This window comes from Scyliorhinus canicula, chromosome 10 (genome assembly GCF_902713615.1).
Source record: "Scyliorhinus canicula chromosome 10, sScyCan1.1, whole genome shotgun sequence".
Classification (NCBI taxonomy): domain Eukaryota; kingdom Metazoa; phylum Chordata; class Chondrichthyes; order Carcharhiniformes; family Scyliorhinidae; genus Scyliorhinus; species Scyliorhinus canicula.
Window position 1 is genome coordinate 155,038,046 of NC_052155.1, and position 26,592 is coordinate 155,064,637.

At 44.0% G+C, this 26,592-nt stretch overlaps 1 protein-coding gene across 5 annotated transcripts in view; it reads left to right on the top strand.

Moving 5' to 3' along the window:
- vps41 (VPS41 subunit of HOPS complex) overlaps positions 1-26,217 on the top strand; it is a 224,865-nt gene extending 198,648 nt beyond the window's left edge. For 4 of the 5 annotated variants that reach the window (XM_038809941.1, XM_038809942.1, XM_038809937.1 and 1 more), the window contains exons 25-29: positions 8,292-8,428; positions 11,423-11,522; positions 13,758-13,802; positions 22,894-22,973; positions 25,688-26,217. In XM_038809941.1, coding sequence (XP_038665869.1) covers positions 8,292-8,428; positions 11,423-11,522; positions 13,758-13,802; positions 22,894-22,973; positions 25,688-25,750 — 425 coding nt within the window. In that variant the 3' untranslated portion in view covers positions 25,751-26,217. The remainder of the gene's footprint in view (positions 1-8,291; positions 8,429-11,422; positions 11,523-13,757; positions 13,803-22,893; positions 22,974-25,687) is intronic. The other variant, XM_038809938.1, reaches the window with a different exon arrangement.
- Positions 26,218-26,592: the final 375 nt, after the last annotated feature.

Consider the following 26,592-nt stretch of genomic DNA (forward strand, 5'->3'; position numbering starts at 1 on the left):
GCTTTTCACAGTAACTTCATTGAAGCCTACATGTGACAATAAGCGATTTTCATCTGTTCCTTCATAATATCGTAGAGTGATTTGAATTGGCTGTAGCCTGACATCTGTGATGCTGGGGACCTCTAGAGGAGCCCAAGATGGATCATCCACTTGGCACTTCTGGCTGAAGACTATGACGAATGCTTCAACCTTGTCTTTTGCACTGATGTACAGACCTCCTGCATCAGTGAAGATGGGAAGATTTGTGGAGCCTCCTCCTCCAATGAGTGTTTAATTGTCCATCACAACTGGATGTGGGAGAACTGCAAAGCTTAGTTCTGATCCTTTGGTTGTGCAAGCACTTAGCTCCATCTATCACTTGCTGCTTAAGTTGTTTGTCATGCAAGCAGACATGTGTTGTAGTTTCACCAGATTGATAGATCATTTATTGCCATTCCTGGTCCTGCTGCTGTCACACCCTCCTGCACTCTTAATTCAACCAGGATTAGTCCCCTGGCTTTGTGGTAATGGTAGAGTGGGGGAATACACAGGTTATGAGATTACAGATTGCGGCTGATGGCCCACAGCACTTCATGAATGCCCAGTCTTGCGTTGTTAGATCTGTTCAGAATCTATCCCATGTAGCACGAAGGTAGTGCCACGCAGCACAATGGAGGATATCCTCAATGTGAAGAAGGGGGGACTTTGTCTCCACAAGGACTGTGTGGTGGTCACTTCTACCAATACTGTCATGGACAGATGCCCCTGCAGCAGGCAGGTTGGTGAGGATGAGGTCTAGTGTGTTTTTCCCTCTTGCTGTTTCTCTCACCACCTGTCCTAGATCCAGTCTAGCAGTTATGCCCTTTCAGTGGTGGTACTACCAAGCCACACTTGGTAATGGACATAAGTCCCCCATCCAGAGTGTATTCTGTGCCCTTGCCACCCTCAGTGCTTCCTCCAAATGGTGTTCAACATTGAGGAGTACTGATTCATTAGCTGACGGTGTACCCTATGCGGTAATCAGCAGGAACTTTCCTTGCCCGTGTTTAACCTGAAGCCATGAGACTTCATGGAGTCCAGAGTCGATGTTGAGGATTTCCAGGGCTACTCACACCCAACTGTATACCACTGTGTCGCCACTTCTGCTGGGTCAGTCCTGCCGGTGGGACAGGATGGTGATAGTGGTGTCTGGGACATTCTCTGTAAGGTATTATTCTGTGAGTATGACTATGTCAGGCTGTTGCTTGACTAGCCTCTGAGATAGCTCTCCCAATTTTGGCACAAGCTCCCAGCTGTTAGTAAGGAAGACTTCATAGGGTTGACAGGGCTGGGTTTGCCGTTGTTGTTTCCAGCTCCTAGCTCGATGCCGAGTTGTCTGTCCAGTTTCTTTTTTATTGGCTTTGTAGCATTTTGATTCAGAGGACATTTAAGAGTCAACCACATGTAGGCCAGGCCAAATGAGGACTGCAGTTTTCCTCACTAAAGGGCATTAATGAACCAGCTGTTTTTTTCAAATTACAATCGACAATAGTTTCATCGTCATCATTAGAGTTTTCATTCCAGATATTTATTGGATTCAGTTTCCACCATCTGCCTTGGTAGGATTGAAACCCGGGTCCCCTGAGTATTACCCTGGATCTCTGGATCACCCGTCCAGTGACAAGACCGCTACCCCCCCTTTCCTCCCCTTAGCAACATGAGACAGTTTGCTGATCTTTAATAACTCACTGTGCTTATGTGCTGAATCTTGTCATGACAGGCACAACGGCCCTTTCAAACTCCGAATGCCTAGTCTTTGGGCCTTCCATTATCACTTGCGAAAATGTCAATCTGTTTAACTTATCCTTCACCTCCACCTTGGTCTGTTGACCCAAGGAAAACCTTTAATCATCCCAGCCCTGTTTATTTTCCTCTGTTGTGGTTTACTTCTTTGTTCCCTCAAGTTCAACGGGTATGTTGGTGCATGACTGGTTTAGCAATCCATCACCAGGTATGGATGGACCTACATCAAACATTGTCAGATCCAGGGCAACACGGTGGCGCAGTGGGTTAGCCCTGCTGCCTCACGGCGCCGAGGTCCCAGGTTCGATTCCGGCTCTGGGTCACTGTCCGTGTGGAGTTTGCGTGGGTTTTGCTCCCACAACCCAAAAATGTGCAGGGTAGGTGGATTGGCCATGCTAAATTGCCCCTTAATTGGAAAAAGAAATGAATTGGGTACACTAAATTTATAAAATAAAAAATACATTGTCAGATCCTCACTCTCCTCTGTCATCACTGCAGATCCTCACTCTCCTCTGTCATCACTGCACTCCAGGATCACCAGGAGAGTAAATCTTGACCCCTCTCCATCCTCACCCACAACAAGAACGAGGGACTCATAGATTTCCTTCTAAGTAACTTCGGGACCAAATATCTTGCTTTTTATCTTTCTCCGGGGCCTCACGGTAGCATGGTGGTTAGCATCAATGCTTCACAGCTCCAGGGTCCCAGGTTCGATTCCCGGCTGGGTCACTGTCTGTGTGGAGTCTGCACGTCCTCCCCGTGTGTGCGTGGGTTTCCTCCGGGTGCTCCGGTTTCCTCCCACAGTCCAAAAGATGTGCAGGTTAGGTGGATTGGCCATGCTAAATTGCCCGTAGTGTAAGGTTAATGGGGGGATTGTTGGATTACGGGTATACGGGTTACGTGGGTTTAAGTAGGGTGATCATTGCTCGGCACAACATCGAGGGCCGAAGGGCCTGTTCTGTGCTGTACTGTTCTATGTTCTATGTCCTTTCCACTAAATCAAGTTTAATTTTGTGTTTCTGTATAAGATAGGGTTAAAACTTTAGTTAGCTTCATATTAAACAAAAGTGCCTGCGTCTGTGAGTTTTTGGATTCATTTCAAAATGTCCCTGCATTTTTATGAAAGCGTTTACAACATGAAAATAAACACGGCCCAAGGAAAGACTAGGCTGTTGCTTAGCAACCAGGGCCCAACCCACACTGACAAGCATATGCACTTCTGGTTCAGTTGGAGCCAGGTATCTGAGTAGAAAGTGACTCTCACGGAAACTGCCAGCAGAGAGAAAGGGCAATGGAGTAGGGGCAGGAAAGTAAGTCCAAGAAGCTCAAGATAGTTCTAGAAACCAGGGGCTGAAAAGAAGAGTCCTAAGAAGTCTGAAGTCAAAGGGACAAGTAACTGAAATCATTGAAGTTGAAGATAGAGCTGTACGGTGAAGACCAGGAGAAATTAGCTAGCTGGAGTAATACCAAGATTGGTGACACCTTAATACAGCCTGTGAAACAGTCCTGTTCTATTGGCGTGGCTGGATACCCGAGAGATTGTGTGGAAGCTTGAATGCATTTGGCGATCCAAGGCAGAAGAATACTGAAAGGAGAGATTGAAATCCTGGAAGTGGATCCTTTGTGAAGGCATCAGAGAGAAAGCGTTGTTTGGGAAAATATTCTAAGGCTCGTATTTCAAGAGAGGAATTTGGAAACATCGTGTGGAAGTCAGATTCTAGTGAGACCAGTTGGCTCACAGTGTGATGAGCGTCGGGGGTTTAATGAGAAATCCACCACAGTTGTATTGGGTGGTCTCTGCCACTGGTTTTAGAGTGTCGTGTGTCTGATCACAATTAACCTGTTGATTTATATAGACTGTGCATTTACCAAGCACATACAGTCTATGATATATTTTGTATCTTGTGTTGTCCTTAAAGTCTGTGTACATCTGTAAAGACCTCCAACTTCAGCAATCACTCGCTAATAAGTATGATTCTCCACCAAAGAAACTCCATGGCACTGGTCACGAGTTCTGTGGGTTCTTGTGTGGCTGATGAGGATGATCCTGGAGCCACATCTCTGACTGCACACTTGGCAGGTGTGACTGGGAGGTGGGATTGGTCCTTTGACTCGAGATCGCTGGCATTCCTTTCTCAGGCCCCTTTTCCGGACCTCTTGCCATTGGATGTTCTCAGAATTGTGTTCCTTCAATCAGGATATTCCTCCAAATAGGTCTTCTGAGCGAGGATCTCCCAGGCGTTGACGTTTGTTCTTGAGGTAAGCCTTCAGGGTATCGTTGAAGCACTTCCTTTGTCCTCCTCTTGTCCCAGATTTTCAGGAACAGCTGATGGGGATGACTTGTGATCGCTTCACTTCCAAGTTTATAAATCTCTGCTGGAATTGTGTCCACTCCTGCGGCTTTTCCATTCTTCATGTGTTTAATGGCAACTTTGGATTGGTCCACACAAGTGGGCAGCACGGTAGCACAGGGGTTAGCACAGTTGATTCACGGCTCCAAAGTTCCAGGTTTGATTCCCGGCTTGGGTCACTGCCTGAGCAGAGTCTGCACGTTCTCCCCGTGTCTGTGTGCTCCGGTTTCCTCCCACAGTCCAAAGATGTGCAGGTTAGGTGGATTGGCCATGATAAATTGCCCTTAGTGTCCAAAAAGGTCAGGTGGTGTTACTGGGTTACAGGGATAGGGTGGAGGTGTGGGCTTAAGTAGGGTGCTCTTTCCAAGAGCCGGTGCAGACTCAATGGGCCGAATAGCCTCCTTCTGCACTGTAAATTCTATGATTCTAGCCGAGGGTGTTGGATCCATATATTGCCTTTGTGGCACTGAAGGAGCCCTGGGTGACATGCTTGTCAGTGAGGAGTTGCGGCTCCTTCGCTTTCTCAGTCCACCATTGATTTTTGATTCACTGAATTCCTCTTTGTATCTATGCTGTTTGATGAGTTCTCCTCCTTGCCTTGCTGGTAATGTCATTTTGTCAGGTGCGGAGAGCTTTCCTCTACTTGTCGATGAGATCTTGGATGGTGTGGTCATTCTCATTGAACCAGTCTTGTGTTTCCTGGTCTTGTAGGCGATAGTTTCGTCACAGCTCGACCTGATGGTTGCCTTCAGCTCTTCCCAGTTTTCCTACAATCCAATAGAATGAACGCTTTGAAGATTTTGGTGAAGACATTGTTGGATGTTCACTGGCATGCATGGCTCTTGAAGTACTCAACATGATCTATTTTATGAGCTGTTTCTTAATCTTCCTTTGCTTCTGGTGGAGTTTTCTGGACGTAGAACAGCGAATGGGCAGGCGGTCTGTCAAGCAGTCTCATGCACAGGTCGCAGCTTTGGTGATGAGGGCATCCTTTTGGTCTCAGAATTAGACAATGACGTAGTCAATAATTCTCCTGTGCTTTGATCATGGATGGCTTCAGGAAGTCTTGAACTTGTCTTTTTGCAGAAACAGTGTGTTAATGATGACAAGCTAGTGTTCCGAGCATTTGGTAAGCAGAAGAACCCTTTTGGAGTTGCATTTCCTAACTCTTTCCTTTCCGATGGTTCCTATCCAACGTTGGGAGTCCACTCTGTCCCTGGCTTTGGATGATGTTCTTTAAGAACCCTGGAGTGTATGGTGTACAAGAGTAGAAGCCGCCTTTGGACTCATCAAGGGTTGGGGCGTTGGCACTCACGACCATTGTTTGCTGGTTCTTGGCAAGTTGTAGGTGGAGGGTCATGAGGCACTCATTCATGGCGTCAGGGAGCTCCGAAAGTCAGTTGATGAGTTTGTTCTTGATGGCGAATCCAATTCCATGCTGGGCTGATCCTCTGGTTTTCCTCTCCAGAAGAAGGTGTCACCCAGCTTTCTTCCCCCCCCCCGCTGCCCTTGGCCTGTGCTCTTCGGGCCTCTTGCAGGACAGCGGCGTCAATGTTGAAGTGCCTGAGTTCACGGGAATGGAGGGCGGTTGTCTGTTCCAGTTGATTCTTTTGCTCCTTATCCATGAGGGTTCATGCATCACATGTTCTGAAATTGAGTTTAACTTTGATTTGCCTCTGCAGGTGGGTGAGCCTGCTGGTGCAGTTTTCCAGCCATGTTGGGGATGGAACAGACTCTGTTTAAGGCACTATTTCTCATCCTTTCCCCATGGGGGATGAGCAGAGTGGATCCTGAAGAGGGCTGCTTGTGTGTGTGTGTGTGCGCGTGTGTGTGTCCCCCAACCTCTGCTGCCTGCGTCCTAACGCACCACGCATCACTGTCTCATCACCCCGGGCTCGATGACCAACGTTGACACTCGGTCCCCGAACCCTCCACGCTTAAAGACGCATCCTCTTTCTAAGTCCCTTCATGTCCTCGTCGCTCCCTACTTCTGTATTTGCATACAGCCCCCGAACCCCTCCCTCTGCCCCTCTCAAAAAAAACTCTCTGGTTCTCCAACTCTGGATTTCTATGCATCCCCAGCCTCTTCATAGCAGTATTCAAGCCTTCCGCTTCCACAGCCCAAATCTCTGGAATTTCCTTATGATACTTCTCCAATTCCCTACTTCACTCTCTTCCTTTAGATGGTCCTTAAGAGCCACCTTTCTGTCTCCTGTCCTGATGTTGCCTGCTTTGGCTTAGTGTCTATTATTGTCTTACTATGTTCCTCTGCAGCACCTTGGGAATGGTTTCTACTTCAAATGCATTATGATAAAATGTGGGCTGCACGGTAGCACAGTGGTTAGCACTGTTGCTTCACAGCTCCAGGGTCCTAGGTTCGATTCCCGGCTTGGGTCACTGTCTGTGTGGAGTCTGCATATTCTCCCCATGTCTGCGTGGGTTTCCTCCGGGTGCTGCGGTTTCCTCCCACAAGTCCCAAAAGATGGGCTGTTAGGTAATTTGGACATTCTGAATTCTCTATCAGTGTACCCGAACAGGCGCCGGAATGTGGCGACTAGGGGCTTTTCACAGTAACTTCATTGCAGTGTTAATGTAAGCCTACTTGTGACAATAAAGATTATTATTATTAAAATGTGCTGTTAATTGTTTAAGAAAACAGATTTATCAAGTGATTTTTGTTGGCTAAAATTTTAACTTTTTTTCTTCAATTTTTTAATTCATTACTATCTATTAAGAAATTAATCACAATATATGTCCATGCTTATATGGAGATCATTATGATGCCAATCCTAGAACAATCTCCAGCCACTAATAAATGCTATATAGTCAAGACAGAATAGTTCAAAAACGCTCCCAAAATGTTCTGGGAGAAAAAAACGTTGCCTTTATTCTCATTCTCTAGGTAGTTTTGGCTATCTTTCAAAACAAATTTTGTACCTGAGTATAACTTGCTGGTTGCTTATAATGAGTGATGCAAAATAATGGCACACCACAGCCGAAAGCTCTGTATTTACGTTTAATTCCTATTCCCTGGCTTCATTCCTCTTTAACTTTTTTCCTTGAGTGATCTGCTGAACCAACTGCTGCTCTCTTCTCCAACTTAGCCTGCATCCCCTGCTGAACCCGCTATCATCATCAGTGATGGAGTTACTAAACTCCGGAACTCTCCCTAAATGCCTTAACTTGCCCACCTCTCTCCTCTGCTTGTGTTTTAGATTTAAAGTTCATTAATATAATGTTTAGTGTCATCTCTAAGATAGCATTTGCCAGGTCCTGGGGTAAAATTAACCTGCCAGTAGATTGATTTTCTAAGGAGATTCACTGAAATAAATTGTAATAAAAGGCATGTCCTTTTATTGTTCTCGGATAGCTCACTTAGCCTGCTGGACTACAATGTTATAACCTGTGAAAGGGGCTGCAAAAGTCACAGGAACTATTTGCGGGCTCTTGGATGTAAATCAAAAATAATTTATTTCTGAGTGTTAATATATCACGTGTCAGTTAGAGGTGAAATTATGATAAAATGCATTACGACTTGCGTTACTGAAGTACCTTCTCATTCACTCTGGTTTCCAAGCGTTTGAATATAATTGGTAAATACCTTTGAGGCCAGAAGCGGCTATTCAAGTTTTGTAAAACACAGGATTTTATTGTAACCTGAAATTTGTATAATTAGACTGATTATGGTATAACTAGAATCCCTCAAAACAAATTCTCTTATGCCATGACCCATTCAGATAAAATGTACGTACAGTTATGCAGATATTAAGTGTTGGTTTTGGGTGAAGTTAGGTAGCAAACTTGGGATTCCCCTATCTTGATCATTGGGAGCCAATCAACCATAGCAAACGTCTGGATTAAGCTTTCCAAGATATGTTTAATTAAGTGTCCAAATCAGATTCGGCTAATTGCTGATGACCTTCTTTTGGTTACATTTGAAGAAAATGGAAGTTATCACATTATTCCAAACAGTTGCTAATTGTGATTCCTAAACTAGTCTTTGAGATATTTCATCATTTTAAAAGCACTAGCATCCAACAGGATAGGATGGGCTCTGAGAGATTGGAATTCAGCACTTAGGTAAGACTTTGATTAGCATTTGGTGGGTACGAAAATATTGTGCATTGGCCCAGGCCCTGAAACTGCCTGCTGATGACAGCTTCTCGTCTATACCCACAGCATTTATAACTGGATTGTTGAACAATATTGGGACCCACGTTGATCCTATCCTCTTGATCTACCGAATAAAGGAAGGCATGGAGATCCCTAACCTGCGGGATTCGCTAGTGAAGATCCTTCAAGATTATAACTTGCAGGTCAGTTTCAGCGGGCGAGCTAGGGGAGTTAGAGGGAAAGCAGCAAGAATTGCATTGGGTAGAATTTCCATAGGAGCTTTGTGAGAGGAGGCTGAGAGGTGGGAAACTGTATTTGAAGTTTGTCAACTCTCTGGCCCTGTTCTCAACCATCCAGCATTTCTGTTGTAATATTGCTTGATATAAAACCCTGATCCAAAAGTGCCCAGCTTGACCCTTTGATGAATGTAAGAATTTGTTATATTTTATACTTGTTGCAGTAATGTTCTTAAAAAAACTGGGTAAGATACATGCAAACAGTATATCTTCTAAAGATGTGATTATGGTGTCGTAAGAGTGAGGTAATTCTTGATTTTGCAGGGGGAATATTCTGCTAATCGATTTGAGAAGCATTTACTTGTTTACAGATAGCTACATAATGGAATATTGTTTTGGTTTGGAGGTTCCTGGAGTGTAGATAATTTATGCTTTGGGCACAGATGATGTAATTAAGGAGAGGAGCCAGGCCTGTAGTTTCAATTTGCCAGAGGATTTTAGCCAACAAGAGGTATATTTTAGTTTGCTCCTTAAAGGTTCTCTCCAAAATCTCTACTTGGAGAAAAGCAGGCAAAACCTGATAACTTTATTTACAAGTGGTATTTGAACTATATTGGTTTGCTTAATTGGAATATTTAGCGGCAGATTTAGGAAGTAAGTTAGAGTTCCTTCCTGATTTCAAAACTGTTAACTGTAAAGAAAAACATTTTTGTTATTAATGGGGCTAATTTTGTGTTTAAATTTAAGCTTGTTTTAACATAAAATATACCTATTATCTCTCCTGTGATGCAGTGACCTTTCCTCACGATTTTACAAATTTCAAATTGCTGGGTTCTTATCTGGGATCCTAACAACCCCAGCAGGAGATCTATGAGTATATATTGAAGGTCTGAGCTAGAACAAACATTTGCTGTAAATCATGCTCTCTTCAAATTTCAAGCATTATGCAAATGTAAGGCTGGGACTAAATATGCCATGAGTCATTTTGCTAGATTATCTTTTTTCTTTGTTTGTCTTTTTTACCCTCCCGTATTCCTCAGCACAAACCAGGAATCAAGCCTATGACCTTCTTAATCTGTGTGTGACATAGCGACTCACTTTTTAAAAATATAAATTAGAGTACCCAATTCTTTTTTTCCAATTAAGGAGCAATTTAGCGAGGCCAATCTACCTACCCTGCACATCTTTGGGTTGTGAAGGTGAGACACGGGGAGAATGTGCAAACTCCACACGGACAGTAACCCGGGGCCGGGATCGAAACCAAGTCCTCGGTGCCATGAGGCAGCAGTGCTAACCACTGCACCACCATGCCGCCCTCGACGCGCTTTTTTTTTAGTGCACCTTCACACACGTTTTTCCCCCTTTGGGTAATAGTGGAGAGGTGATGGGAGGATTCCCAGCTGGTAATCTGTCTGTAGCAATACGTCATGAATGCTCTTTCCATAGCCAGCAAGTCCTGACATTGGACTTAAATCTAGAGCTGCGAAGGACATTACCACTGGCCACAAGACGTCCACAATCGCTCACTCGCTAAACTCGATGCGATATTGCGAAAAACCAAATACAAACTACTGAGGACAGAAGAGTGTTTCATCTTTAGAGTATCACAGAGGGCAGGTAGAGTTAAATAGTGAAATCAATGGAACAAACCCCACCTCCTTTCATTTTAACCACGTCCTCCCCCTGTGTGCGTGGGTTTCCTCCGGGTCCTCCGGTTTCCTCCCACAGTCCAAAGATGTGCGGGTTAGGTGGATTGGCCATGCTAAATTGCCCGTAGTGTCCTAATAAAAGTAAGGTTAAGGGGGGGGTTGTTGGGTTACGGGTATAGGGTGGATACGTGGGTTGAGTAGGGTGATCATGGCTCGGCACAACATTGAGGGCCGAAGGGCCTGTTCTGTGCTGTACTGTTCTATGTTCTATGTTCTAAAGGCTTTTGGAGTATCTGAGTAACTTAGAGGCCCATAAGTTATAACGTAAACTAAGCTTTGTTCCTGATATCTTGACAGTGATTTTAATTTAACGGCACCTACATAGGTTTCCAGGGGCTTGGAAGACCTGCCGCTGAGGGCAGAATGGACCAAGGAGGTTATTGCTTTTTATAGTCCTGTTTTTTCACCACGAGGAGCAAAGGTGCCCCTCCCAGCCCCCCACTCGAATATTCTGCTGGCCTACTGTCCCCCACCCTCCAACCTGCTTTCCCTACCTCCTCATATATATCATGGCATTGTCTCCAAACAAGGCAGTGCATTAGGATCTCATTGGAGATTCGGACATTTGTAAAGCGTGTGGCAACAGAGTAGGTTTTAACAAATGTATTTTTGTAAGTGACTGTTTGTTTTTAAATGGTTTGGGATTTATCTACTCCATAGTAAGACTTCAAATCTCAACTGGATGAGCCCCTCGTGAGGAAAGGGTCTTGCAAGATTTTAATAAATTCAAAGCTTTTGAGCTGACTGCCACATGGTTCCTGGTTTTCTTTTAACTAGCACAGTATAGTGTTAATTTACCAATCGTAAGGCTGTTGGTTCAATCCCGGATGGTGCATAATAATCTAGCCCCCCCCCCCAAGAGATTCATGTGGATTTAGTACCATGGGATCTTCTATCTGAAGAACAGGGGATTTTCTGTGTCCTGACAATGTCCTTCCCTCAATCAGCACCACATAAAATCGTTCAATTTATTTGTTGTTTATGGGGCCTTGTTTTATGCAAACTAGCTGCCTCTTTTCTCTGTGGCCCTTCATAAATTTTGATTGCAAAGCATTTTGGAGCGCCGTAAGGACCTAAGTTCTTACTTTACTGCATATTCAACAGTAGCTTTTGTTCCCTGACAAGATTGCTCTCTTTATCTCCTCCACTGACACACTCCACCCTGGTGGCATCTTAATAGAAGATTGTTTTAGATAAGGAAATATTTAAGTATTTTTTTATTGTTTCAGCTGTTCTTGTGTTTTTCTTGCAGATTTTGTTGCGGGAGGGGTGCAAAAAGATTATTGTTTCTGATTGTCTGACGTTGCTGAAAAAAATGCATAAAACCCAGCTGAGAGGAGTTCGCGTTGATGGTAAAAAAAAAACATTTTTTTTTTGTCTGTCTCCATTCAGCAGAAGTTGCTGGACCTTTAGTGTACCAGCAAGGCTATAATTAATTTTGTGCTGACAATCAATATTGTTGCGTAGTCTGCTTTATCCATAGAAATATTTGAGGGATTATATTTTCACACTGAACAACCACTGACTCATCACACTGTTCAAACTTCAATAAATTGTGTTCAAAGTTAAAATATAAATGTACCGCTAATGAGAAACAGGTGAGGTCAATGCAGTTAAATTTGGAAATCTAGTTTTAGGAGTGGAATTTGACTTTTTCTTTTGCTACTTTCTCCGGGGCTCTCCAGGTTGTAATGTTTTAAAATTATAGTCCATGGAATTGAAGGACGAATGGCAGTGTTGGGGGAAATGTGACACAGGGACAGAAAGCAGGAAGTAGTGCTGAAGGGTTTCTTCAGACAGAGGGAAATATTGAGTGGGATTTGCCAGGGGTCGGAATTAGGACTGCTGTATTTTTACTATATTTTAATGATCTGGACGATTCTACAGGGCATAATTTCAAAGTTTGCAGATATCATGAAACTCAGAAATGTTGCAAACAGTAAGGAGAATAGTAATAGACTAAAGGAGAGCATAGACAGATTGGTGACATGAGCAGACACGTGGCAGAGTACATTTTACATATAGCGTTACGTTATGCATTTTGGAAGAATCAGGAGATACAATACAAGTGAAATGGGATCATTTTAAAGAGAATGCAAAATTGGAGACCTGTATTCAAATCTTTGAAAGGGATATGACAAGTTGATAAGATGTTATAAGTAGAGGAAGAATACAAAAGCAAGGACGTTCAGTGAAACTTTTATAAACCACTGTTTACAGCTCTAAGCAAAGGATGCAGATTTACGGTAATTGGCAAATGAGCCAGTGACAAATTTTGTTATGCAAAATGTTATGATAATCTGAAATGCATTGCTTGAAAGAATAGTTGAAGTAGATGCAGTAGTAACTTTTAGGATGGGATTAAAAAGGAAAAAAATAAAAAAATTGCAGTGCCTTGGAAACAGAGAAACATAGAAATATTTATGGTACTGTACGGGGCCATTCAGTCCATTGTCTATGCTGGCTGAAAGAAACCTCCACAGACTCGCCAACCTTCCATTTCTTGGTTTCTAACTTGGTAGGTTTAAGCACCTTAAGTGAATTTCCAAATATTGTTCAAATGCAAATGTAGATTTTTGCCTCAACCAATCTTTCAGGCAGTAAGTTCCATGTCCCACCACCCTCTTGTGTGAAAAGCTATTACTCCCCTCTAATTCTCCCACCCATTGGTTTAAATCTATGCCCCCTGGTTACTGACCTTTCTGTAAACTAAAATAGGTCTTTCCTAATCATTTTGGGTTGATAAGTGGCATGTTACATTCAAGCCACACAAGGCAATGGCCATCTCTCAACAAGAGGGAATCCAGCTATATGCCCTTGACATTCAAAGGCATTCTCATTACTGAACCTCCCACTATCAACATCCTCGGGGTTACATTAATCAGAAACTGAACTGGGCCAGCCATATAAATACTGTGGCTACAATAGAGGTCAAAGGCAGGGCAATATTAGGGTGATTAACCCATCTAACTCGCCAAAGCCTGCACAAGTCAGGACTGTGATGCAATACTCTCTACTTGGTTACAGCACCAGCAGTACTCAAGAAGCTCGACACCATCCAGGACATAGCAGCTCATTTGATTGGCACCTCATCCAGCACCTTAAACATTCACTTCCACCACCAATGTGCAGTGGCAGCCTGTATACCATTTGCAAGATGCACGACTGTAACTCAGCAAACCTCCTTTGACAGCACCTTCTCTAGGGCAATGAACGATGGGCAATAAAGACTGACCTAGCCAGTGACACCCATACACCATGAAATAATTTTTTAAAACTCTATCCAGGTCCCTCAGTCCTGAAAACGAAGTCCATAAATAACACTTTCCTGTTAGGCTTGCTACGTATTGGCTCATGAATGTATTTAAGTACCTTTTGCACCTTTTTATCCCAGTAATGTTTGAGCAGAGGAGTGGCACTAGCTGTATAGCACTTTTAACAGCCAACACGCATACAATTGGTCAAATCACCTCCTCCACTGCTGTATTATTCTATAAATGACTGGTTTGGGGTCAGATAACTATTCTTAGATGGAAATGATGTCTTGCCAGCAGAATATACAATAATTGCTGTCTGTTTTCTTGCAGAAGAGAATATTTGTGAATCATGTCATTCACCCATATTGCCTGCAGGTAGGGAACATAAATGGATAAAATGGCTTGTAAATCTGAACTGCATGAAGCACTTTCTCATGTTAGTAAAACTCAGTGAACGATGACCTTACCTTTCATTATTCAGCAGCAGGATATATGATGCAGCAGTTCGGTTTATTCAAAGTATCTTTCTGCAGATGTGTTTCTTTTATCTTTATTTTCTTCTCATTTGATGTTCAAAACATAATTTTAATGCTAAGTTATTATTTTGACTTGGCATGAAGGAAGATTAAGCGTTTACCCCATTCCCTTTCTCCTTTTAAGTAAAGTGAACATCTCTGGGAGTTCAAATGATCAATATATTAATCTGTCTAAAATACTCAATCTGGTACATATCCGTAGCTCGGGGAAGGATATTATTTATTTTGCTTGTGGCATGCATGTCTCAAATTTCTCCTTTCCTTAAACCACAGTAAGTGAAACATTTTTTTCACTTTCCCATTATTCCTAACAATGCAGCTTGCCATGATGGAATTTGACCTCACAACCAGTGGCGTGCTGGTCTAGTCCCATTGCTACTGTTTTGTATGTTCAGCTGACACTGATTGACTTTTGCTCAGGAGAAAAATATACTTTCCAATTGAATGTCTAAATGGTTAGGCACAAATTAAAGTTGTCATGTCTTTGCACAGATGAAGGCGAATTCTACACCGAATAGTTTTTTCACATTTGGTGGTGACTCACAGGGATAATACCTTCCATTGCTTCACCTCTATTAGACTGGTTGACTGGAAAAAGATCCTAGCTTATGGTGTCTGTGTCAAAGCAGTCACTTGTCTGTACGATCTTGCTTCATGTTATCAAGTGTGTCAGTGAAGGTTACCACAAACACTTGAGCAACATCTCCTATTCTCTTCATTGGGCTTCACATCCAAGAACAGAGACTCCCATTACATTGAGAAGCTATCTTATGGCTTCAGTTCAGTGTACCATTGCCCCATTCCATGAAACTCCTTTCAGTACCAAGAACATTGAAGTTTGAACAGATTAAGGTGTTTAAATTGTTAAAATGTATTTGAGAGTGTTGATGGAGCCGCAGATCAAGGAACCCTTTCTTTTAGTGGGGGAAATAGAGAATGAGGGATCATAATCGAACAATAGAGCTTGGGCTATTTAGAAATAAAATCACAAACTTCTTTTTCATAACTAATGGGAATAGAAATTTGGAGCTCTCTATCCCAAAAATTGTAGATTCTGAGGCAAGTGAAGCTTTCAAAACAGATGGGAAGTTAGGGTTTAAAGGAATATAAAGCTAAGACAGATTTAATTGGGTGGATTTTGATATCCCGAAGTGGGGGAAACTTGTCGGGGGGGAAATAAAAGTGGTGGGCAAGATTTCAAGATTCCTGCTCCCAAAGTCCAAAGATGTGCGGGTTAGGTGGATTGGCCAGGCTAAATTGCCCTTAGTGTCCTAAAAGGTGAGGTTGGTGGGGGTTGTTGGGTTACTGGTATAGGGTGGATACGTGGGCTAGAGTGGGGTGATCATTGCTCGGCACAGCGCCGAGGGGCCTGTTCTGTGCTGTACTGTTCTAATTATAATGTGGAATCTTTAAGTACACCGGATAACGGTGCAGGTCATAAGCCCGCAAGCAGCAGGTCCAATGCCAGTAACTCCATTGCGGTGGTGGTGATTTGCAATATTCATGGAGTTTGCCTGGCTTCTGAAAGGTTTCTAAAAGGAGACATGATTCACACCAGTTCAGGGGTGTTGTGAACCACACCCAGAAAGCCTGTTGTGGAGATGTAAACTTTCTGATAGGTAAGTTTATAAGGTGTTGCAAACTTCACATGTCATAATGGTCTTGAGTATTTTTTTAAATGGCTGTTTGTTTATTTTGACATTTTCATGAGTCTGTCTTTATACTGGGTGAGTGGGCATGGGGGGGGGGCTATGAAAGGGCCTGGGAAGATGTATCAGAGAGAGGAGGATATAAGAACAATGAGCAGGAAAAGGCTATCTGGCCCCTCGAGCCTGCTCTGCCATTCAATGAGATCATGGCTGATCTTTTGTGGACTCAGCTCCACTTTTCCGCCCGAACACCATAACCCTTTATTCTTCAAAAAACTATCTATCTTTATCTTGAAAACATTTAATGAAGGAGCCTTAACTGCTTCACTGGGCAGGATGTTCCATAGAATTCACAACCCTTTGGGTGAAGAAGTTCCTCCTAAACTCGGTCCTCAATCTACTTCCCCTTATTTTGAGGCTATGCCCCCTAGTTCTGTTTTCACCTGCCAGTGGAAACAACCTGCCCGCATCTATCCTTTCTATTCCCTTCATAATTTTATATGTTTCTTTGAGATTCCCCCCCCCCCCGCATCCTTCTAAATTCCAACAAGTATAGTCCCAGTCTCTCAAACTCTCCTCGTAATCCAACCCCCTCAACTCTGGGATTAACCTAGTGAATCTCCTCTGCGCGCCCTCCAGTGCCTTTCTCAGGTAAGGAGACCAAAACTGAACAGTGTGGCCTCACTAACACCTTATACAGTTGCAGCATAACCTCCCTAGTCTTAAACGCCACCCCTCTAGCAATGAAGGACAAAACTCCATTCGCCTTCTTCATCACCTGTTGCTCCTGTAAACCAACTTTTTTGCGGCTCATGCACTAGGACACCCAGGTCCCTCTGCACAGCAGCATGTTTTAATATTTTATCGTTTAAATAATAATCCCTTTTGCTGTTATTCCTACCAAAATGGATAACCTCACATTGTATTCCTTCCTAGCCCATTCACTTAACCTATCCAAATCCCTCTGCAGACTTCCGGTATCCTCTGCACTTTTTGCTTTACCACTCATCTTGATGTTGTCTGCAAACTTGGACACATTGCACTTGGTCCCCAACTCCAAATCATCTATTTAAATCGTGAACAATTGTGGGCCCAACACTGATCCCTGAGGGACACCACTAGCAACTGATTGCCAACCACTCTTTGCTTTCTATTAATTAACCAATCCACTATCCATGCTTCTACTTTATAAAGATCAACTGAAATGAAAATCGCTTATTGTCACGAGTAACCTTCAATGAAGTTACTGTGAAAATCCCCTAGTCGCCACATTCCGGCGCCTGTCCGGGGAGGCTGGTACGGGAACCGTGCTGCTGGCCTGCTTGGTCTGCTTTAAAAGCCAGCGATTTAGCTTTGTGAGCTAAACCAGCCCCTGCTGGTTTATAAAGATGCCAAGCATCCTTATCTTATGCAGCAACCTTTTGTGTGGCGCCTTGTCAAGGAGTTAGGGGGTAGGAAGTGGGTGAAGGGGTGAGAGGTAGGATGCCTACATTGGTATAGAATTCAACCAATGTCCCAACGAATGGAGTTGGGCCTTCTAACCTGTCTGTCTTGGTATCTGCCCCCCCCCCCCTCTCTTCCTGGCTTGGGCTTGTTCCAGAAGGCAGCAGCCCTGATTCCAGTCTGTCCCCGCCACCTTACCATGAAAATAGCGTGGATGGGTAGGCAATCAAGATTGAAACCCTAATGGCAATTCCCACCTCGGAGAGGAAAACCCAGCCCCTGGAGTTGAGGCACAAATCAACCATGATCTCATTGAATGGTGGAGACGGTTTGTATGGCTGACTAGAATGGTCCTGTACCTCAACTATGATTCCACTCCATTATTAACAATGGTACTAAATTTCTGGGTTTTCACATGGTTAATGTTCATAATGTTCAATTGTGTCTAGCACCCAGCTTATATTTCAGTGGTGGTCGCAATCATAGCTTTATCTGGCTCAAACGGTAAATAGTATTGGACCTCATTTCCTTCAGCCCTTGGTAGTAATTGCAATTTGGATTTCAAACTGGAGTGCTTTCCAGTCACCTTTCTATATGTGGACCACCTCGCTGGCCATAACTCTGCTTCCTCTAATTCAGCATCGTTCAGATCGTTCCCAAATATTTTTCCCTATTCCCATCTCCTCAGATCATTAGGGTTTCAATCTTGATTGCCCTCCCATAAGAACCATAAGCCATACGAATTAGAAGCAATAGAAACAGGAGTAGGCCAGTCGGCTTCAAGGCTGCTCCACCATTCAATAGGATCATGGCTGATCCGACATTCCTCACGTCCACTTTCTTGCCCTTTCCCTGCAACCTTTGATTCCCTTGCTGATGAAGAATCTATCTCAGCCTTAAATATACACAAGGTATCTGCCCCCTCAGCTCTCTGTGGCAAGGAGTTCCAAAGACTTACAACCCTCAGAGAAGAAATTCCTCCTCATCTCAGTCTTAAATTGGCACCCCTTTATTCTGAGACTATCCAATCTGGTCCTAGACGCTTCCATGAGGGGAAACGTCCTCTCAGCATTTACCATGTCCAGCCCTTAAAGAATCCTGTATGCTTCAATGAGATCACATCTCGTTCTTCTAAATTCCAACGAGTAGAGACCCAACCTGTTTAACATTTGCTCATAAATCAATCCCTCCATCCCCAGGGATCATCCTTCTTTGAACCACCTCCAATGAAATAATATCTTCCCTTAAATAAGGGGACCGTAACTGCTTACAGTACTCCAGATGTGGACTCACCAGTACCTTGCACTGTTGCACAAGACGTCCCTACTCTTATACACCAGCCCCCTTGAAATAAGGGCCAACATTCCATTAGCCTTCCTGATTACTTGCTGCACCTGTGTGCTAGCTTTCTGTGTTTCGTGTGCAATTACCCCCAAGTCCCTTTGTGTTGCAGTTTTGCTCCATTTAAATAATACTCTATACTCCATTTGTCAACTTTTTGCCCATTTACTTAACCTATCAATATCTTAGCAAACTGTTTGTATCCCCCTCTCAGCTTGTCTTTCCACCTATTTTTGTGTTGTCTGCAAATATGGCTCCAGTCATTCGCTTCCTTCATTCCAAGTCATTAATATATATTGTAAACAGTTGTGGTCCCAGGACTGATCCCTGTGGAACCCCCTGATTACAGATCATCAACCTGAAAAATAACCCCTCATCCCCACTCACTGTTTCCTGCCCATTAGTCAATTCTCTATCCATGCAGATATACTACCACCGACACCATGGGCTCTTATCTTGTGACTTAACCTTTTGTCAGGTACCTTGTCAAATGCCTTCTGGAAGTCCAAATAGAACACACCTACTGGTTCCCTTCTTATACACACTTGGTTGAGACTGCCTCGAAAAATTAGTCAACATGATTTCTCTTTCATGAAGCCATGCTGACTATGCTTGATTATATTATGATGTTTCAAAAATGATGCAATTAGTTCCTTTAATAATTAATTCCAACATTTTGCCAACAATAGATCTTACGCGCTATAGTTACCCGCTTTTTCCCTCCCTCCTTCTTGAATAGGGGCGTCACTTTGGCAGTTTTCCAATCCTCCGGTACTGCTCCAGAATCCAAGGATTTGGGGAAAATTACAACCAATGCATCCATTAACTCTAGCTACTTCTTTTAAGATCCTAGAATGCATGCTATCAGGGCCAGGGGACTTATTGCCTTTTGTAAAATAATAATCTTTATTATCACAAGCAGGCTTACATTAGCACCGCAGTGAAGTTACTGTGAAAAGCTCCAAGTCGCTACATTCCAGTGCCAGTTTGCGTACACAGAGGAATCGAACCTGGGACCCTATCGCTGTGAGCAACAATGCTAGCCACTGTGCTAGCGTGCTGCCTTTAGCCCCATTAGCTTGTATAATACTGTAAGATTAAGTAAAGTCACCATAGCCCCAGGTGACCATAGGCTGCTCTCCCTTTTGAGGCGATAAGCTGAGAATTATCACCACACCTCAGGCGAGGGCCAAGGTTGAGAAGGCAGGCCTTCGTGAATAACAGGAATTGAACCCACACTGTTGGCCTCGCTCTGCATCACAAACCAGCTGTCTAGCCAAGTGAGCTAAATCGACCCCTGTCTTAATACCACTTCCCTACTGATGGTATTTAATTGCTCCTCCCAAAAACTCAGCAGCATCCATGTTTATCCAGGGCACCTCTGTTGGCCGCTGGCTGCCTTCCTGCCTCGGTTTAGAAATTTGTATTGCGTATGCTTTATCCTTTTGTGTTCTCATCATATTTTTAATGAATTTCTGAAAATGTCCCAAGGTTTCAAGCGGACAAAGGTACCAGATGGCCTGCAAGAAAGAAGTGTCAGTAAAGTGTCAGACCTCCATTCTCTGCTGAATCGATTTCTGGTTCCATTCAACTGAGATTAATGCCAATTTCCTTTCTGTGGTTGCAGTGGTTACTATGTAGCATTCGTCATGGCTGAGCAATGAAAAGAGCTCAATAAACTTTGATCTAGTTTTTTAATAAACTCTAGGGACATCCAGCCAGGGTTCCATAATACAATAAGGTTTGCTATCTCTGTTTTTGTTATCTCGGTTTTCAGGTGTCCCCATATAGTGGTGATCTGCTTAAGGGCAGGTCCTTAGCTCATTTCTCCCCACCTAATGGTCTTGCACTTTCCTCTTCAGTTGATCATAAGAGCCTTCCATTTTCAATTGCAATATGAGTATGGTAATTAATACGTGACACACCTGAGGAAGGCACATGTCTTCTTTCCGAAGCATTCTCCACCAGTAAGCAGCCGTTATCCTCCCAGGTTCTAGCTCTTCTGCTATTACCACTGAAAATTCGCTGGCTCCACTATTAGCCATGGTTCACAACCCTGAGCATAGGACCTTTACTTGGGCCGAATATGACTTTCAAAACAGCAGGTCCAACTACCCACCGAGGATTCAAATGACCCTGCGAATCAATTTCTTCATGTGCTTCTTTGTACTATTGTTTTTTTATTACTTTATTGCACTTGGAGTTAAACATTTTGATGTATAATAAAAACAGAAAATGCTGTAAATACTCAGCAGGTCAGGCAGCATCTGTGGAGGGGAACAAAGTTAATGATCAGTCGTGATTATCCGTCATCGGAACCTGAGATATTGGACGTGATTCTCCGGAAAAAATTCAAAGTGTGGTAGTGAGCAGGAATTGCCGCGAGCTTCCCAGCGCTCAGCCCAACGAGGCCGGAACTGCAATTAAATATTAATTGGTTCACTTAATGAGACCTCATTGGCTTCTCGCCACAATGAACGCTTGCCAGCTGATTCCCTGGTACCGCGCTCGCCAGTCCCCTGCTAATATAAGTATAGCGTGGACGGCACAGTGGCCCAGTGGTTAGCACTGCTGGCTACAGCACTGAGGATCCGGGTTCAATCCCAGCCCCGAGTCACTATCTATGTGGAGTTTGCACATTCTCCCCGTGTCTGCGTGGGTTTCATCCCCACAACGCAAAGATTTGCAGGGTAGGTGGATTGGCCATGCTAAATTGTCCTTAAATTGGCAAAAAATAATTGGGTACTCTAAATTTATAAAACAGAAATAATGTCCAACTCGCTGGAAAGGTGTCCCAGTACCAGGCTGACCTTGATGAGGTTCTGCGGGACATGACCGGAACGACCGAGGTGCTGCAGAGCATGTCCCAGTCACTGAAGGAGCATCGTCGATTGCGTCGACACGATGGTGCAGACATTGGGGAGCCGCCAGTGCTGGCAGAGCCAGATGATGAAGGGGCAGCCAGAACACGAACCAGCTGCCCCTCCATCCCATGGTGAACCCCAGGGCTCTATGGGACCGACCGTGAGGAGGGGGTTCTGGGTGTGAACCAGGACACGTCCCATGGAGTGGCCACCAGCTCCCCAAAATTCCACCCCGCTGATGAGGCCGCATTTCAAAGTCAGCACACGGGACAGGGCAACACGGCTGTGCATGTGCTGCCGACAAGTGCGCCGGGGCCCTCCAGCCTCCGAGTCCCCAGAGGATGCCCGCCAGGGGCACCAAAGACCACGGGGCGAGGTAAGAAGCTGGTTGCCTCTACCTCAGATGTGCATCTTAGGGACACATCTAGACATAGCGGCAGAGCTAGGAGGGCCAAGCACGTTGGGGATCACTGAGGACACCTGGGGGGGGGATTGTAAAACACATTAAACACCTGATGATGCCTCTGTCACTTTCCTCTGCAATGCGGGCTGACCACTAAACCCTTGGCTCATGTTTCCAAGCATCGTCCCCGCCCCCCATGGCACTCACCCACCCTCCGGCCCCATCCCCTGGGTGTTCGGATTTTGGCTGCTGCATGTGTGGTGTTACCTCCCGCTGTGTTCAAGCACAGTGTCCATGCACTAAGGTGTGATTCGGATGCTCGGCACTGACTCCCACATGGCCCACCCACCCACTGGTATCCACTTGGGATATGTGAAGTGCTTACTTAACCACGATTGCCAATTCCCTATTAGCAATAGCCGCCAGCCGCACGGCCAGAGGCCTCAGCAGTCGGTGGGGGTTATGGGTGGTCGTTGGGGCAGACAGGCAGGGACAAAGGTTGCTCCCGGAACAGGTGAACAATCCAGGAATTGGCATGGTAGTGCTGCGAGCGGTTGCCCACTCCCGGTTGCCCCCAGGCCCCCCCCCTCGCCCCCCCCCCCCCCCAACACTCCTATGGCGTCCCACCCACACTGAGGATCGTCCACCCCCAGCTGAGGATCCCTCATCCCCCCCGCCAAGCATTGGGGTAGCAGGTCCAGCCCCCCCAGGCTCTTTGCTTGTGAGCAAAAATGGCTACTTTCCTCCTCGGCTCCCCACAGAAGCCCTTCCGGCAGTTTTAAGTTTTTTAAAAGGAGTACTAATCGGCGCCAACGTGACCACTTTGCTGGGGAGGCCGCTGAATGACGGGAGGCCATTGGATGTGGGGTGGCTCCCATTAATTGTATGGAAATTGGGCTTAAGTGGTGATAATTGGTTTCACACCACGCTACAGCAAGATCCTGATTTCACCTACGGGAGTGGTTGCATCGCAAACTGTTTGCCACCTGGTTCGGTCTCTTTTTTATGGCCTCTCCCGCTATTCACCGGCCTCGTTTCGCTTGAGCAAGAGCGCAACGAGGCCGGAATATCGCACCCATTAGCTTTGTTCCCCTCCACAGATGCTGTCTAACTTGCTGAGTTTTTCCAGCACTTGCTGTTTTTATTTCATTTTGAAGTATCTGCAGTACTTTCCTTTGTGCTCCTGTCCATTTAATGTACAGTGTCTTATTTTGTGTTTCCTCATTTTAGACACTGCCAAAACATTCAATGTGGTGGTCTTTCACTGCAGGCACATGTTTCACAAAGATTGCCTTCCAACTCCTGGCATGGTATGTTTTTGACTGGTTGTGTAGAGTAATAAGGGTTATATAATTTACGTGCGAATATTATTTCCAATTTTGCATTGTAGTTGGATCTTGTCAAATTTGGGGACACGCTGCTCCAGGCCTCTATTACTGCCACTTGTGATTGATAATAATGGTTCTAACTTTACAAATTCACACAAAATCTGAGAAACAAAAAACTCTAGAACTGAAACAGGAATATGTTTATCCAGTTGCAGTAACCTCAACACCACATTCCCAATGTCAACTCCCCATTCCCAATTCCCACCTAACCCCGATCAGCTTTCTTGCTCATCAAGAAATTTCTGTAAGAAGTCTTACAACACCAGGTTAAAGTCCAACAGGTTTGATTCATACACGAGCTTTCGGAGCGCAGCTCCTTCCTCAGGTGAAGGAGCTGCGCTCCGAAAGCTCGTGTTTGAATCAAACCTGTTGGACTTTAACCTGGTGTTGTAAGACTTCTTACTGTGCTCACCCCAGTCCAACGCCGGCATCTCCACATCAAGAAATTTCTAACTGCCTTAAAAATATTAAAAGATTCTGCTTCCACCACCTATTGAGGAAGAGAGCTCCAGAAACTCATGACCCGCAGAGAAAGAATTTTTTTTCATCTGTCTTACATGGGCGTTCCCTTATTTCGAAACATTGACCCTTAGTTCTTGATTCTCCCACAAGAGGAAACATCCTCTCTACACCCATCCTGTCACGACCTCTCAGGATCTTGTATGTTTCAGACAAGTCACCTCTTCTACATTCCAGTGAATGTAGCTCATCCTGTCTAATCTTTCCTCATACGACAGCACTCCCATTCCAGGTATTAGTCTAATAAACCCTACATTATGTACTATTTGACATCTAGTTCAAATAAAGAACAAAGAACAGCACAGGAACAGGCCCTTCGGCCCTCCAAGCCCGTGCCGACCATGCTGCCCGTTTAAACTAAAATCTTCTACACTTCCTAGGTCCGTATCCCTCTATTCCCATCCTATTCATGTATTTGTCAAGATGCCCCTTAAATGTCACTATCGCCCCTGCTTCCACCACCTCCTCCGGCAGCGATTTCCAGGCACCCACTAACCTCTTGTGTAAAGAACGTGCCTCGTACATCTCCTCTAAACCTTGCCCCAAGCACCTTAAACCTATGCCCCCTAGTAATTGACCCCTCTACCCTGGGAAAAAGCCTCTGACTATCCACTCTGTCTATGCCCTTCATAATTTTGAAAACCTCTATCAGGTCGCCTCTCAACCTCCGTCGTTCCAGTGAGAACAAACCGAGTTTATTCAACCCCTCCTCATAGCTAATGCTTCAACCGCTCCTCATAGCTAATGCAAATGTTGATAACAAAGTGTTCTTTGTTTTTGGTTTATAGTAGATATATATTGACACTTTAGAACTATGTCTTGCTGTATTTTCTCAAAACAAGTTTGCACAGAAGAGCTGACTATCAGTCTACATGAGCTTCCAAAAGATCATCTTAGTCGCCTGAAATCTGCTAAATAAATGATAGCGAATCGAAGTATACCAGCCAATTTTCGAATCTAATGAGAAACAACAGCGCCAACTTAGATTTACATAGTACTGTCAATATAGTAAAATGTCCTAGAGTTTTACAGCACAAAAAGAGGCACTATGGCCCATCATCCAGAGACAACTCCAAAGAGAGCTATCAAACCAAATACTTAGCCTCGTAAGGATATAGTGGACAGGTGCCAAATGCTTGCTCAAAGAGATAGGGTTTAAAGGGCATCATTAAGTAGGAGAGAGAGAGGCAGTGAGATTCAGGCAAGCAATGCCAAAGCTTTGGCCAAAACTTGAGGGCAATAGCTAGCATTGCTGGAGTGAAAGAAATCGGATGTGCACAAGAGGCCAGAAGCGGAGAACCATGGAGTTTTTAAGAGTGTTGTAAAAGCTGGAGGAGCTTACAAATATAGGAAGAGGGATATAAACATCAGGATGCGTGTTGTAAATTTGAGGAATTGCTGGTTTGAAAGGCAACATAAGTCAGCAGACACAGGAGTTGGGGGAGGGGGGGGGGAACAGGACTCGGAGTGAGGTCTGGCAGCAGAACTTTGAAAAAGCCAAAGTTTCCGGAGGGTAGATAATGGCTGGCCAGTCAGATGAACATTGGTCCAGTCAAATCAGGAGGTAACAAATTCATGGATGAGGGTTTCAGCAACTGATGAACAATATCATGGAGGTGAAAGTAAAAGATCTAGATGATGGAGAGAATATAGAATTAGAAGATCAGCCGAAGGTCAGATAGGATATTGAGGCTTCAAATAGTCTGGCTCAGCCTCAAGAAAAGGTTGGAATCCCTACCTTGGGAATGAGGTTTGTGGTAGCTGCTGATGACAATGACTTTGATCCACCCAATATTTCATTAGATTAATATTATATTCCAAAAATATTACAGAAAGCACTCCAGCTCCATGAAACAAGTACTAACAGCAGAGTTACATTCGCAAGCAGTTTTGCACGTGTTCAGTTTTGTGTACTGGTGGTGAGGACACCCAGTTTGCAGCGTGGGGTAGTTTAGACATGGAGGAAGTTCACTCAGTCACAAGATGTGACAAAAATATCACGATAATGGTTACAAATATATGTAATGTTTCCAGTCTTCTAGTATCTAAGTTAAAAATGTTATTTCAGCTTTCTTGTAGGAGCAGTACAGATTAACATTTTTTTTTTTAATTTTAAGCAGTTCTGTAATATCTGCAGTGCAAAACGTCGAGGACCTGCTGGTGGATTGAGTGAGGCTTAAAACGGGAGATTAATTTGACTGAGGACCACAAACTTCAAATGGTCAAATTATTGTAATAAAAGTCTGTTTTCTGACAGACATTGGCTTGCTCCTTCAAAGCTTTTGTACCTGTGCGAATGTCAAATGCCAACCATTAATAAAAGTTACTTCAGAGTCATCCGGCTTGTGGAGCAGAAGCCACTTACTGAAGCGCATGTGACTCTACCTAAATGTGGTAAGCAGGCGGTCTTAAGCTCTCCTGTTTGTCATTTATGCAATGACTTTGATCTTTTCACAGGCCGATAAACTACTCTGCAAATTGTTACTGCTCGCTAAACTTACAACTTTGTTAAAATTTATTTACCTTTGTTATTGTACAATACTCTTCTAAAGAAATGAGATTCTGATTTATTCTAAAATGCATGAGTAATAATGCTCAGCAGTAATAATGTATGAAATATCCTGTGATAAATAACTTGTTTCATAAATTCCAGGCTGACACTGGTTATTTACTTGTTTGGGCTAGCGCTATGAAGCACACTTTACAGCGCACACTTTACAGCACACACTGACATATCCTCCTCAGGATCTTTCTCTGTATGTTTTGAGTTAAGTATTACATAGAATTAAATAGAAATACAGCACAATATTACCAACATCTGTGCTCCATTTGAACTTCCGCCCATCCTTTCTCATCTAACTATATCAGCATAACCATCTATTCCCTGCTCTCTCATTTGCTTACCTAACCTCCCCTTAAATGCTCCCCTTACTCACATCAACAACTTGTGGTAGCGAATCCCCCATCCTGACCACTCTAGATAAGGAAATGTCTTCTGAGCTCCTTTCTTGATGACTATCAT